Here is a 13,492-nt window from a genome sequence, read left to right on the forward strand (position 1 = left end):
ACCGACGTTGTACGTCTACCGTACCCACAGTTTGCTATGCATCGTGATGGATTTCGTGAGAGGGAAAGCCATCGAATGTCCATGCGTCGCAGCCTTAATTCCTTGCCATATGAGGCAGAATAATAGACGAAGAAGAATAATCGCTTGCGTCTCCTTCACGTATCTTTTACTCCACGAAAAAAGAAAAAAAAACACGCAAAGGGATATTTAATTTCACACACGCCATTGGCCACACGGCCTTCTGGGAGCGATTTACGTTCAGGAGTGTTTTATTTATTAGAACAATGCCGCTGGAAAAAAAACTTACTCCCAGAAAGCCGTGGTGGCTGATGGCGCGCGTGTAAAGAATGTTTCTATTTTTTAATGTTCCATTACGGATACGGCAAGGTGTATTACTACCCACTTGTTTATCTTGTAACCATTTCATATTGCGTTCAATTAATCCACAGTGTGGCACAGGGACCTCTAAAGGAACAGCTTCCTCAAGTCGGCCCAGACCGTGGTGGCACCATCTCCATTAACAGGATAAATGAGCGGCAAATGAGGAGGAAATACCCCGTTCAGAGAGAGTGCGTGCGTTAACCGTGCGTTCACCGTGCGTCATTTAACTGGAACTGTGCGGGCGTTTAATAGCGGGTGAGCTCATCACAGACACGGAGCTTAACAAAAGGCCAGCGATTTTTGCCAATACACCGATGTGTAACTGCCCATTAATTGCGCAACCAATTACCACGAGCTTAGAGATGGGTGGGTTTTTAATTGGAGTTTAGTCGCTGCCACGTATTAAACGGCCATTGGGAAAATGAGAAATCTGGGACACTTGGGTGTCATTCACAAATATATCGATGTGTAAATGACCCCATCCTGGTGTATGTTTACCCTGCCGCCCTGTGTCAACTTTGTTGTGGAGTTAAAACAAAATTTCTGCCTTGGTCGGGCAATGGATCGCAGCACAAAGTCTGCGTCACTTACAGAATTACATCGGAGAGGGGGGTGGGAAATGCTCGTACGTGTAGAAATTAATTTCAGTCCGTCTGTGCAGTATTTTGGAAAATATCCGTCAGCAACGGGGGGCAATGGGCCAGTTTGCAAAATCCGTAAAAACCGCACAGGCGCGGCCGATGATGAGCACGTGCACCCTGCAGAGGCACCCCCACGTCTACCTGCTGGGCTCCCATATCCTTGGTTCTCTCTCGGTAAAGTCACGTAGATAGAAAATAAAAATAACATTACAAAAATTTAATTTAAAAGTTAAAACCTAAAAATAATACATTGAAAATAAAGAAAGCAAAAAACCCACGACGTTTCGATCGCAACACAAGCGGCTCCCTTTTCATCATCCACGACTCTCACGACAGCTGTGTTCGTTCATGCGGTTTTCTTGGGGGGGGGTTAAAACAGTCTAACAGCGTGATATCGAGTAGCTGTGACAGAAGGTGGCTTTCTTCAAAACAACAAAAAGGCGCGCATACAAAGGTACGGGTTAGAGATTGAGGCTAATGAGCAATTAGAAATCATTAGTTTAATCCCCGCCAACGGTTTGCAGGGCCGACCGTCTTCAGCTTTAATTGGCCACTTTACTCAAGGAAAGATAAAAAGAAATGCAACACTGAGGAGCATGAGAAACATGACTCATCGCCCTGAGTCACTTTGTATAAATCTTCTTCTATCCTATCAATCAAACAATACGATGACTAATGCTGTTCGGCGAGCCTCGTGTCAGTGTGTGTGTGTGCGGTGGTTAGATGACAGCGCTAGGACACCTGGCCACCCGATTTCGATTCCCGCTCAAGATCAACACCAGTGGCGATCGTCTGAACAAGTCCTGGGCTTTCAATGGGTACCTGGTGCGGTGTGGAAACATCAGCCACTTGGGGAGACAAAGGTGGCCAGGCGTGGTGCTGGCCACCCACCCCCTCGTGTGTCGTGCCGGCTTTTATAGGTGCTCGCTCGCAGCATTTTACCCGAGTGTCTGTTAAGTCTACACGGGGGATCTTTGTATTTGTGTGTAGCTCATTGTTAACGGGAGCAGGGCCGCTCGGAGACTTCTGTAGTAACAGCAATGCGTCTGTTTTGTCAAACCGCATGCACAACACCTGACCAGTGACATAATCGTTCTCTCTGTATTTTCAATTTCTTTTAAGTCTCACGAAAAGAAAGCAGCAGCAGTGCAATGGGAATGTTCGAAATGAAATAGCCGCGGGATAAATATGTATGTGTGTGTGTGTATATATTAGTTTGTTCAGAAGTCAGTGAGCGGGAATAATATTACATTTAATCAAGCAATTTACACAGCGGACCAAACATTTTCTCGTGAAGAAAACGCATTGTATTATATTTAATGAAAAAGCAAAGACTTCAAATTGAATTCATAGTTTCGTCGCATTGATGATGGTGATAATAATCATCATCAAAGTGGTAAAACTGCAATGCAGAAAAACAAAATTTATCTACTCGACTCCGATCTCTCGACTGGAAGGGAATTATTGCAACAACAAAAATTCAGCCCGAGGCTTGCACGACCACTGCTGCGATTGTTAACACCGTGTAACAAAACATTTATTTTTGTTCCTGGGTACTAAGTGTTATTTTCCAATTGCTTATGCCTCAAAAGTACAGAAAATGGCTATTATTCCCTACAAACTTTGCTTTTGTGACCAGGACACAAAAGCACATTTAATAATCCACTCCATTATGAATGCTGTGAAACAAATGTATTATTTTTTTGTTCTTGGGTAGTGTTATTTCCGAATTTTGTGTGCCTCAAAAGTACATAAAATGGCCATTAATCCCCACAAACTTTGCTTTTCTGACTAGGACAGTGATATTTTGAAATTGACCTATTTTTCAGAACATTCCAGATAGAGTCAGTGCTGAGTAAACTAGGAGTAACTTCTCGAACATTCTAGAACTTTCCAGTAATATAAATAGTAGTATAAATACAGGGGCCTTAAGCCCACCAGTTCAATTTAGATCCAGCTGCCTAAGTGGATACATATCTGCATTTTTCTGAGATGGCATCAAAAGGCTGCAAGAATCCAGCAGACGCATTTGCGATGTCTGCGGCCAATTTATCAAGACAAGAGGGATAAAGTACTCTGTGGAAGCATCTGCTAAGATGTGTGAGGCCTACAAGGCATATTTCGGCATGCCTGTCGGGGATCAAGACAAACCCTGGGCACCTCATTTCACCTGCGAGCAATGCAACAAAAACTATGAAAAGTCAGATGGACAATTTTTGCTCGGAGTTTCATGTTATAAAATCTGTTAACAATTTTAAAATTGTAAAAGTTTTTTTATTTTAAAATGTTTTACAATTTTCAATGTTATTGAAAAAAATATATCATACGTGAAAAAGTGTTGGGAGAATCTCTTGCACATGATTCATGGGCGAAATAAATGTATTTTTGTAGGATGGTCCAGAGGGGAAAAGAGAGCCATGAAGTTTGCTATAACAAGATTTTGGCAGGAACCCACTGACCACTCAAGCAACTGCTACTTCTGCATGGTGGACCCTTCCAAACGTCGGACTGGCAAGAATGCACCTGTTATCATCCATTGCCCCGGTGTCACACTGCCATGAGCTCCCCGTACCCACTCCTCCGGAGAGAGAGCAGCCGTCTTTAGAAGAGAGCAGCAAGTCAGAGAGTGAGGAAGACGTTGTAGATCCAGATGACAATTTCAGAGGTGGAGCTGAGGAGAGAACCCCATACTACCCCAACCAAAAAGACCTCAACGACTTGATCAGAGATATTGGTATCAGCAAGTCCAATGCCGAGCTGGATGAAAGTGTGCAAGTCGCAGATCAGAGGAAGCGTCACCAACCTTTTGCAGCTTCTTCACCCGTCAAGATGGGCTCTGCTTCTGCCACAATGTGACCAGTCTGTTCGAATCAATCGGAATCGCCTGTAACCAGAATGAGTGGCGCCTCTTCATTGACAGCTCATCCAGGAGCCTCAAAGCCGTGCTGCTCCATAATGGTAACAAGTACCCGTCTCTTCCACCGGCTCACTCGGTGCACCTCAAAGAGGATTACAACAGCATCAAGACCTTGCTGGACGCCTTGAAGTATGATGAGTATGGCTAGGAGGTCATCATAGACTTCAAAATGGTGGCATTCCTGATGGGTCTCCAAGGCAGTTTTACCAAATTTCTCTGCTATCTTTGCCTTTCGCACAGCAGGGACACCAAGGCGCACTACCATAGGCGGGACTGGCCACAGCGAACCGAGTTCAGTTCTCTGTGGAGAGGAACAACGTCAAGTGGGAGCCACTGGTGGACCCCCGGAAGGTGCTGATGCCACCACTATACATCAAATTGGGCCTCATGAAACAATTTGTTAGAGCTGTAGATAAGGAGTCAGCAGCCTTCAAGTACCTTCAAGACTTATTCCCTAAGCTGTCAGAGGCAAAGGTCAAAGCCGGTGTCTTCATCGGACCACAGATAAAGAAGATCCTGGAGTGCAATGAATTCCTCAAGAAGCTCACTAGTAAGGAGAAAGCGGCTTGGGACAGCTTTGTCGCAGTGGTTCGTGGCTTCCTGGGAAATCACAAGGTCTAAAACCATGTTGAGACTCTAGTGAAGAACTACGGCATAATGGGCTGTAGGATGTGCCTCAAAGTCCATATCCTTGATGCTCATCTTGATAAATTTAAGGAGAACATGGGAGTGTACTCGGAGGAGCAAGGCGAGCGCTCCCACCAGGATATACTGGACTTTGAACGCTGCTACCAAGGACAATATAACGAGGAAATTATGGGAGACTACATTTGGGGGCTGATTCGTGAAAGTGATTTTCAGTATAATCGTAAATCTCGAAAAACCACTCACTTCTAAATCTTTTGTACTCATTTTGTATTACTTTAGTATAAATCCACGTACATTTTTATTCATATGTTGTTTTTTCTGATGTTATGCAAACGAAAAGACACAAATTCTCACGTTCTCTCATTGAAAATAGGTCAATTTCAAAATATAATTGTCCTGGTCGCAAAAGTAAAGTTTGTGGGGAATAATATCCATTTTCTATTCTTTTTAGGCATAAGCAATTAGGAAATAACACTTACTACGCAGGAACAAAAATTGTGTTACATAGTGTATAATTCGTTACCCTATGGGTCATATCGTCACGTGCAGGTGCAGTGCCGATCGGCAGTTGTACCCCACAGAGCCATCCGGGATACCAGAGTCAAACAACGCTGACAACTGATTTGGCTTTTCGACAACGCGCCGAAAGGAACGTTGAAAAGCCGGCAAAAAAATTATAACAACAATAATTGCACCCCCACCACCACCACCTTCTATTGAGCGGTTGTGGGAAAACGGAGAGCATGTCTGCCTCTCAAGCAGGTGAGCCAAGTTCAATTCCAGGCTTTACTCCCATATGGTCTAGTGGTTAGGATTCCTGGTTTTCACCCAGGTGGCCCGGGTTCAATTCCCGGTATGGGAAGTAATGTATTTTTAAGTGGGGAGCGGTAGTGTAGTGGTCAGCGCGCTGCGCTACGAACCTGGCGACCCGGGTTCGATTCCCAATCCCGGCGAACACCGGTGACGATTATCTGAACCGGTTCTGGGCCCTCCCCTAGATCGACTCGACTTGTATATAAGAATTTGTATCTCTATTGAGCGACCGTCACTCAACCAGTGCGGCGTTAAAAGCCGTGGCCCCAAGGTCGCGACCCGCCACTCACTGCCGCCCGCCCGCATCGAGCCGCGCGGCTCTAGACCGTAGCAGCGTCGTCCGCGGTGCGTCCGTGGCAAAAGTTTGAATGATTACAAAGGCTTCTTTCTCTCACGGCATGCTTATCAGAAAACCGAGTGCAGCCGAATCAACAACTGAAGCGTACTTCATTCCTACTCGACGGGAACAACAACAACAACAACGCGATCACAAATACAATCACGGAGTTACCGGGAAAACCATATCGGACTGGTAATACAATTAATCACATCGTACCGTGTGCGAAATGCCATCGCGCCTGCCCATAATTCGAAACTGCCAGCAAGAAATGTGCGGCTCATAGGCGGCCTTCTCGGCTCTCACCAGCGGGTGAGGGCCACACGAGGTAATGGGAAATCTGGCCGAGTGTGGTAATGAAACTTTTTTCGTGACGCGTGAATCACAACAACTGCTTTCTTTTTTGAGGGGGGGGTGGGTGGGGTGGACGTGTAGGGGGGATCTAGGGGGGGGGGGGGTGCCGTGCAACACAAGTGCGTGCGTGTGTCCGTGTGTGTGTCCGTGTGTGTGTGTGTCCGTGTGTGTGTCTGTGTGTGTCTGGGGAAGCGGTAGTGTAGCGGTTAGCGCACTAGGAAACCGGCGACCCGGGTTCGATTCCTGCTCACGGCCAACACCGATTATTTGAACCGGTCCTGGGCCTCCCCTAGGTCGACTCGGCATCAAATGAGTACCTGGTGCGGTGTGTAAATATCGCCACTGGGGAGACAAAGGCGGCCGGGCGTGGTGCTGGCCACCCACCCACCCGTGTAACGTTCCGGCTTTCATTGGTGCTCGCTCACAGCACTTGCCCTGACAGTCTGTTAAGGCTACACGGGGGATCTTTGTGTGTGTGTGCGTGTGTACAGATGGCGTTCGGCTGCCAACGTGGCCCGGGAGCCGTGTCATGTCGGAGCTCTCTCACCTGAACTTGGCGAGCGGCTCCTTTCTGTGTCCGGGGCCCCAATGCCCTCTGTGATGTCAGCCAGGCCTGGGGGGTGGGGGCGGGGGGGAGTGGGGGGAGGGTGGCGGGGGGGGCAATCGGACCGAAGAACAATTCAGGGGATTTTTTTTTGCTCAATTCCCCCCCCCTCCTTCCCGAAGTGGATGCTGCCACCACCCGCGGGAGTCATGGTTGCCCGGCACTCTGTAACACGCGACACGGCCTGATGAGAATTACCTTTTAAAATTGTTTTCCGAGTACTATTTTTTTGAAAGGTACTCAGAAAGAAACACTAAAAGAAATACATTTTTCATCAGTATCCAGGCTCCCGCAAGGCCATGCGGGAGGGGCGGGTGGCACAGTTTGGCCGCCAGCGGGCGTGTCGCTACAGTTTTCCGCGTTGAGTAACGACGTATTAAAAAAAAAACAACGACGCTACGCCTCTAGAAATAAAATTAACGCTAACCGCTTTCGTATTAAACGGACACCCACCCTGCAAACTTGCAGATGCCTGGGAACGGGAAAGGGTTAACTGGACATATGAATATGTACTTTATAGGAGCTCACGAGTAACAGACAAACCCGTTCACGAATGAAAAAAATATTACGAATACATCCACTCATTCATATTAAAATGACAAAATGTTGCTGGCACATTGCATTGTGGGAAGCGTTGTCCTTGTGAGCCCCATGGCACAATCCACAGAGCCAGCCATTCGCGGTCGTTTAAAAAAAACAACAATGTAACTGCCTCACATTTCTGAGGCAGAGAAGGTCTGAGAAATCAAATACGAGACACACAGACACACGCACGCATGGAACTGAAATAAATAAATTAAAATGTAAAATTCGTACGGGTTTTGTCTGACGGCTGGATCACCCAAGTTGCCTGCCTTTGGGTGCGCGAGCCCGACTGAAGCGATTTCAGAAGCACAGTCTGACACTTTGATTAGAATCCGGGGTGGGTGGGTGGCAGGGTTATGTCGAGGTGAAGGTTCGGGCCCAGGTAAAAAAACAACAAGGGGGGGGGGGAGGAGGTTAGGAGGTGGTGGTGAAGATGTGCGGTGCGCCGTCGTCTCTATTTCGACCCCCACGGCAGAGTGAGGAGCCGCCCAGCAATGAGCCTGGCGTGCGCGCGCCTAATGACATCTTGGGACTTCTTCCGCGCCGTACGTAGCCAACCGTGCTCATCACGGGTTGACCCACGACGCAAATCGATCGCCCGCCCGCTCGCCCGTGGATATAACCGGCAGGTTTAACCGTTGCAAAGACGTCTTCAGTTGCGAAAACGTCTTCAGTTGCGAAAACGTCTTCAGTTGTGAAGACGTCTTCAGTCGCGAAGACGTCTTAAGTTGCGAAAATGTCTTCAGTTGCGCAGCCTGGGACGGACAAACAGCAAGCGACGATGCAATCTATGGGATGAAAGGCAAGGAGAGCTCTGAGAAGATATCAGGGTAAGATTTAAAAAATATTGCCGTTTTTGCGACCGGCCATGGGTTAGAATCGCTGAGAATGATGCCCCCCGCCCACCCACGTGTGGTTCGGACAACAAACAATGGATGTGCCGACCATTCGGCTTCAATGGCTCCGCTAAAAATCCCTCCACTGGATCCCCATCCACTCAAGGAGTAGCAAGTACAACATCGCTATCCTCTGTGCCATCGTGCCCTCTCTCTCTCTCTAAGGTCTCTCTACCTCACCTCTCCTCCACCCTTGTCACTCGCCAATGAACCACGGGCAAGTCGCCGCGTCCTACGCAGTTCACCTTACGACCTGCTGCTGCTCATCGTACCCTACAGGACCGTGGCCGTCCCCTACCGCTGAGAGGGGCGGATTTCTCTGTAGCTGCACCACCAGCAGCCGTCTGGAACTCTCTCTTACACTGCTGCACATTCCCAGCACCAGCAGCAGCATCCAAGCACCATCAACCACCTTCAAGCAGCAGCTTAAGGCTCACACCTATTCAGGCTCTCACCTGTCAAGGCTGTTTACTTGTTCAGCCCCTCACCTGTCCAGGTTCTAATCTGTTCAGGCTCCTACCTGTTCAAGCTATCACCTGTCCAGGTTCTCACCTGTCTAGACCCTCACCTGTCCAGGCTCCTACCTGTTCATGCTCTCACCCGTCTCCGTCTCTCACCTGTACTGTGAGACACAATTAGTGTGACCCTGCCACCTTAGCTGAAGGGCAGGTGGGGAGCGATGGGGGAGGGGGGGTGATCAGGTAGGATGCCTTCGGGCTTACAGCCGTGGGAGGCACCAAGAATATCTCCCAAGTGCGGAGAGATCTGCACACCTGTCACCCCAATTACGCCGACGCCTCGCGAAGACGTTCTGCTTGCTCTGGGCCGAAAAAAAAGAAAACCCCAACACGCAAATGATGCGCGAGCGCGCGCGTGTGTGTGTGTGAGTCACGGCGGCACATGACGGCGATGACAACAAAATACGGGGCAATTAGCAAAGGGGCAGCTTTGGGTGGCACGTATAGTGACACCCGACACAAGTAGTCTTCAGCAGCAGCAGTCTTTGTTTCTTCCAGCACGAGGCACACACGGTGATCTTAAAGGATCCCCTTCACTCCAAGCGTCCCGAACTCTCTCGCTTCCCACACTTGAATGCCTCAAGCCCTATGCCCGAAGGTTCCGTGACCTTCCGCTTTCCCTCCAGCCACTCACCTTCCCACACTTTTGCGAACGGATTGCAACCGTCCCACCCCGTCGATCATCCTCACGTTTCCCACTCGTATCCACTGTTGTACTTCCACCTACAATCCCCTTCGACTGCCCTGCCTCGAACCAATCCCCTCTCGGGCCCCGTTAAGTAAACAAGCAGAGGGGGGGGGGCGTGTTTTTACCTGCCGTCAATGGTGTCACGCAGTGTTTGTCCACCACATCTGGTGGGTATTGTTGGGAAGTGAAATCAAATGTTGTGCACGTGGATCTAGCACACTGACGTGCATCGCATGCAAATGCAAAGTGCTTCTAGATTTGAAGCTTTCGTGACTGCAAGGATTCATACTCTTAGTTTTTTCGGTAAAGTCACGTAGGTAAAAAATGAAATTAAAATTATTATTTTATTTTATACATTTTAATTTCATTTTTTACCTACGTGACTTTACCGAAAAAAACTTAGAGTATTACAAAGTGCTCTTACAAGAACATTTTAAAGCGACTGACGCATGTCTAACAACGATACGATTGATACGTTAAAGAAAGACGTGACATTACAGTGAATTCAGTATAATAATTAGAAAAAAGCATAAAAAGCACACAATCGAGGCATCCGAATAAAGAGCCATTCTGAAAAGGTTACGTTTTAAAGATGTCGTTTAACAAAAACATTAACCGATTTTAATGCCCTCAGATCCTCCGGCAGGCCGGTCCAAAGCAAGTGATCTCTGCCCACATCAAAACATGTCTGGGCAGACCTCAGCAGATGAGTACCTGGTGCGGTGTGTGAAACATCGCCACTGGGGAGACAAAGGCGGTCGGGCGTGGTGCTGGCCACCCATCCCCTGGTGTACCATGCCAGCCTTCATAGGTGCTACTCGCTAACAGCGCTTGCCGAAGAAGTCCATTAAGGCGATACGCGGGAATATTTGTCTTTCTGGGGAGTGTGCATGACTGGTTGATTACTATTATTGTATTGGAATTAAAATAATTATTGGTTCAAGAAAAACCCTCTCAAAGACAGTCTAATAGTGGGGGAGAGCGTGTTTGCTCTTGCAGGATGTCTGGCACACTGCATTTAAATCACTTAGTATTACCATTATACGTTTTAATCACACCTACATAATTGCATACATAAGTGGTTAACGCGTACGTGATTTAATGAACATCTTAATAACGATGACAGTGGCTGACGTGCCTGAAGAATTAAGTCCGTTGGCATGCAAAGTAAGAGTCAAACAATGGTGAGGAATCAAAAACGATGAGAGAATGAGGGCCTCAAATCAAGCACGCAGCGTCCAAGGGCGCTGGTTCACGTAAATCCATCCAACAGACGAGCAACTAGAGTAGCCGAAGAATTACCGGAGTGCATGCACGTCCCGTACACAGCTTAACTCTTGCCCAGACTGCGTGCGTGGTTACCGAGACACACAGCGTGTGTCGGTGAGGGTATCTCACCAGCAGCCAGCTGCTTGCTCTTGCGTGGGGACTTGGGTTGTCTCTGGTAGGGGTCACTGGAGCCGTAGAGGTCGAGGCAGCTCAGGCTGAGAAGAATGCTCCTCTGCAGGACGTCCACCACCACGAGGCCACTGCAAGTGCCCAGCGCAACCCTGCACGGCAGCGGCACACGCAGAGAGACAAAGATCACACGTGTGGCCTTAGCACATCTCAGGAGCAAGTGCTGTTCGCGAGCACCTACGAAGGCCGACACGGCGCACGAGGGGTCGGTGGCCAGCATCACGGGGTTAGTCGGCACATTCTGTCACTGCCCAAGGCCCTTAGGCTTTGTGGAGCGCTCGGGCCAACGTTGCAATACATAAACGAAAACAACTTACACACCAAGATACGAAGACAAAGATCCACCCAGCATAGCCTCAGCACCTATGAAGGCCGGCACCAGCACATAAGGTCGTGGGTGGCCAGCACCACGCCCGGCCGCCTTTGTCTCCCCAGTGACGATGTTTCCACACTGCACCATGTGCTCATTTGAGGCTGAGTCTACCTAGGGGAGGCCCAGTACCGGTTCAGATAATCGTCACTGGTGACGGCCGTGAGCATAAATAAAAACTCGAGTCGCCGTGTTCATAGCGCAGAGCTACCAACCGCTGCACCACCACTCCCCACATGCACACGCACACAATCACGCACGCCCACAATGACACACACGCACAATCACACACAAAGATGAAGACAAAGATCCCCCGTATAGCCTTAACAGACTGTAGGGGCAAGTGCTGTTAGCGAGCACCTATGAAGGCCGGAACGGTACACGAGAGGGTGGGTGGCCAGCACCACGCCCGACCGCCTTTGTCTCCCTAGCGGCGATGTTAACACACCGCGCCAGGTACTCATTTGAGGCTGAGTCGACCTAGGGGAGGCCCAGATAATCGTCACTGGTGTTTTGCCGTGAGCGGGAATCGAACCCGGGTCGCCAAGTTCGTAGTGCAGCGAGCTAACCAGTAAACTACCGCTCCCCACAACAATCAATCACACACGCACACAATCACACACGCACGCTATAAACGCAATACACACATACCTCTTCATTCGAAAGGTGAGCCTAACCAATTGCAATCTTTCTGCGTCGCAACACAAACGCACCGACTGAGCAGAGTCCTGTTCGAAATGTTCGGCCAATTCCTTATCGAGTCGAATTTTTTCTCGTGCGTACGAAGAAACCAAGAGTGCACCGTAGGGAAAAGCCACGCGTGTACATTGAGAAGGATTCAATAAACGAGGAGGGGTTATGCATCCCGTTTCTCTCTCATCAGTCCTTCTTCACAACGTTGCTCCTGGTCCAAACCTCCAGGCGTTTACACGCGAGCCGGCGCCTGCTATCGACCCTGTTGTGAGACTATTTTAAGGGGGGAAATAATAATAATAATGAATCCAGGCCGGCCTGTTGTGTTTACCTGAAGATTTATTTCACCTCCGCTAAGTGGCCACCGCTGGGAATTCGTCGAAAGCAACGGGAGAGGAGGAGAAATTTCATAAGGAAAACGCAAAAAAAAACATGACAAAATTAAATTCTGAAAGCGAACCCCCCTCTCTTGTTGTGGCTGCCGTTTTCGATTCTCCCGCGGGGTATTACGGAGAGAGAGAATATAACGAGTAAATATTAATACTTGTTATTATGATGATGATGACCATCTCTCCATGTCCCCTGGGGGTACTCACAGGCCATAGGCGGAGCTGACCTCCAAGCTGGTGGGCAGCTGTGAGGTCTCCCCGTCGGCCCACACCAGCTGCACGACCAGCTCCGCCTGGTAGCCCGGCCACTGGCGCACAGCCTCGCTCTTCACCCTGGCCAAGGAACGGCGAGCACACGCAGCAGCAGCAACAGCAGCAGCAGCAACAGCAGCAGCAACAGCAGCAGCAGCAGCAACAGCAGCAGCAGCAACAGCAGCAGCAGCAACAGCAGCAGCAGCAACAGCAGCAGCAGCAACAGCAGCAGCAGCAGCAACAGCAGCAGCAGCAGCAACAGCAGCAACAGCAGCAGCAGCAACAGCAGCAGCAGCAGCAACAGCAGCAGCAACAGCAGCAGTAGCAACAGCAGCAGCAGCAACAGCAATAGCAGCAACAGCAGCAACAGCAGCAGCAGCAACAGCAGCAGTAACAGCAGCAGTAGCAACAGCAGTAGCAGCAACAGCAGTAGCAGCAACAGCAGCAACAGCAGCAGCAACAGCAATAGCAGCAGCAACAGCAGCAGCAACAGCAGCAGTAGCAACAGCAGCAGCAACAGCAGCAGTAGCAACAGCAGGAGCAGCAACAGCAGCAACAGCAGCAACAGCAGCAACAGTAGCAGCAACAGCAGCAGCAGCAACAGAACGTGACGCCCACTTTGGCCAGATTACTCGGCGAGGCGCTCGTTTGTTTTTTGGGGAGCGTGGTTCGAAGAGGGTCTGAAACGCCACGGACAGAGCGCACGCGCGAAATATTGAAAGTTTCTCGGGTTTAGGATACCGAGGTAGGGTGTCGCTTTGCTGAGCATGCATAGACCTGGGGAGGGGGGGGGCCAGGGGGTGAAGTGGGGGGTGGTCTATTGGAGGTTTGGCAGTAAACCGCCAGATTTTCGTAGAAATGCACACGTGGGGTCAGCTAGAACGAAGCTAAAATCTTATTTTTTTTATTTTACCAGGTAAGGCCCACCGAGCTGTATGGCTCTTATTC

At 49.3% G+C, this 13,492-nt stretch overlaps 1 protein-coding gene and 1 non-coding gene across 2 annotated transcripts in view; one reads left to right on the plus strand and one right to left on the minus strand.

The window, feature by feature from the left end:
* Positions 1 to 13,492, minus strand: part of LOC144735787 (syntaxin-binding protein 5-like) — a 195,665-nt gene that overhangs the window by 52,060 nt on the left and 130,113 nt on the right. Inside the window, exons 20-22 of the mRNA XM_078618309.1 lie at positions 12,500 to 12,625; positions 10,781 to 10,932; positions 6,639 to 6,704 (exon numbers count right to left, since the gene is read on the minus strand). Coding sequence (XP_078474435.1) covers positions 6,639 to 6,704; positions 10,781 to 10,932; positions 12,500 to 12,625 — 344 coding nt within the window. The remainder of the gene's footprint in view (positions 1 to 6,638; positions 6,705 to 10,780; positions 10,933 to 12,499; positions 12,626 to 13,492) is intronic.
* On the plus strand, positions 5,378 to 5,449 carry TRNAE-UUC (transfer RNA glutamic acid (anticodon UUC)). Its single transcript has one exon. It is a non-coding gene; the product is annotated as a tRNA-Glu (tRNA).

Source organism: Lampetra planeri, chromosome 57, assembly GCF_965212315.1.
Source record: "Lampetra planeri chromosome 57, kcLamPlan1.2.h2, whole genome shotgun sequence".
NCBI lineage: Eukaryota > Metazoa > Chordata > Hyperoartia > Petromyzontiformes > Petromyzontidae > Lampetra > Lampetra planeri.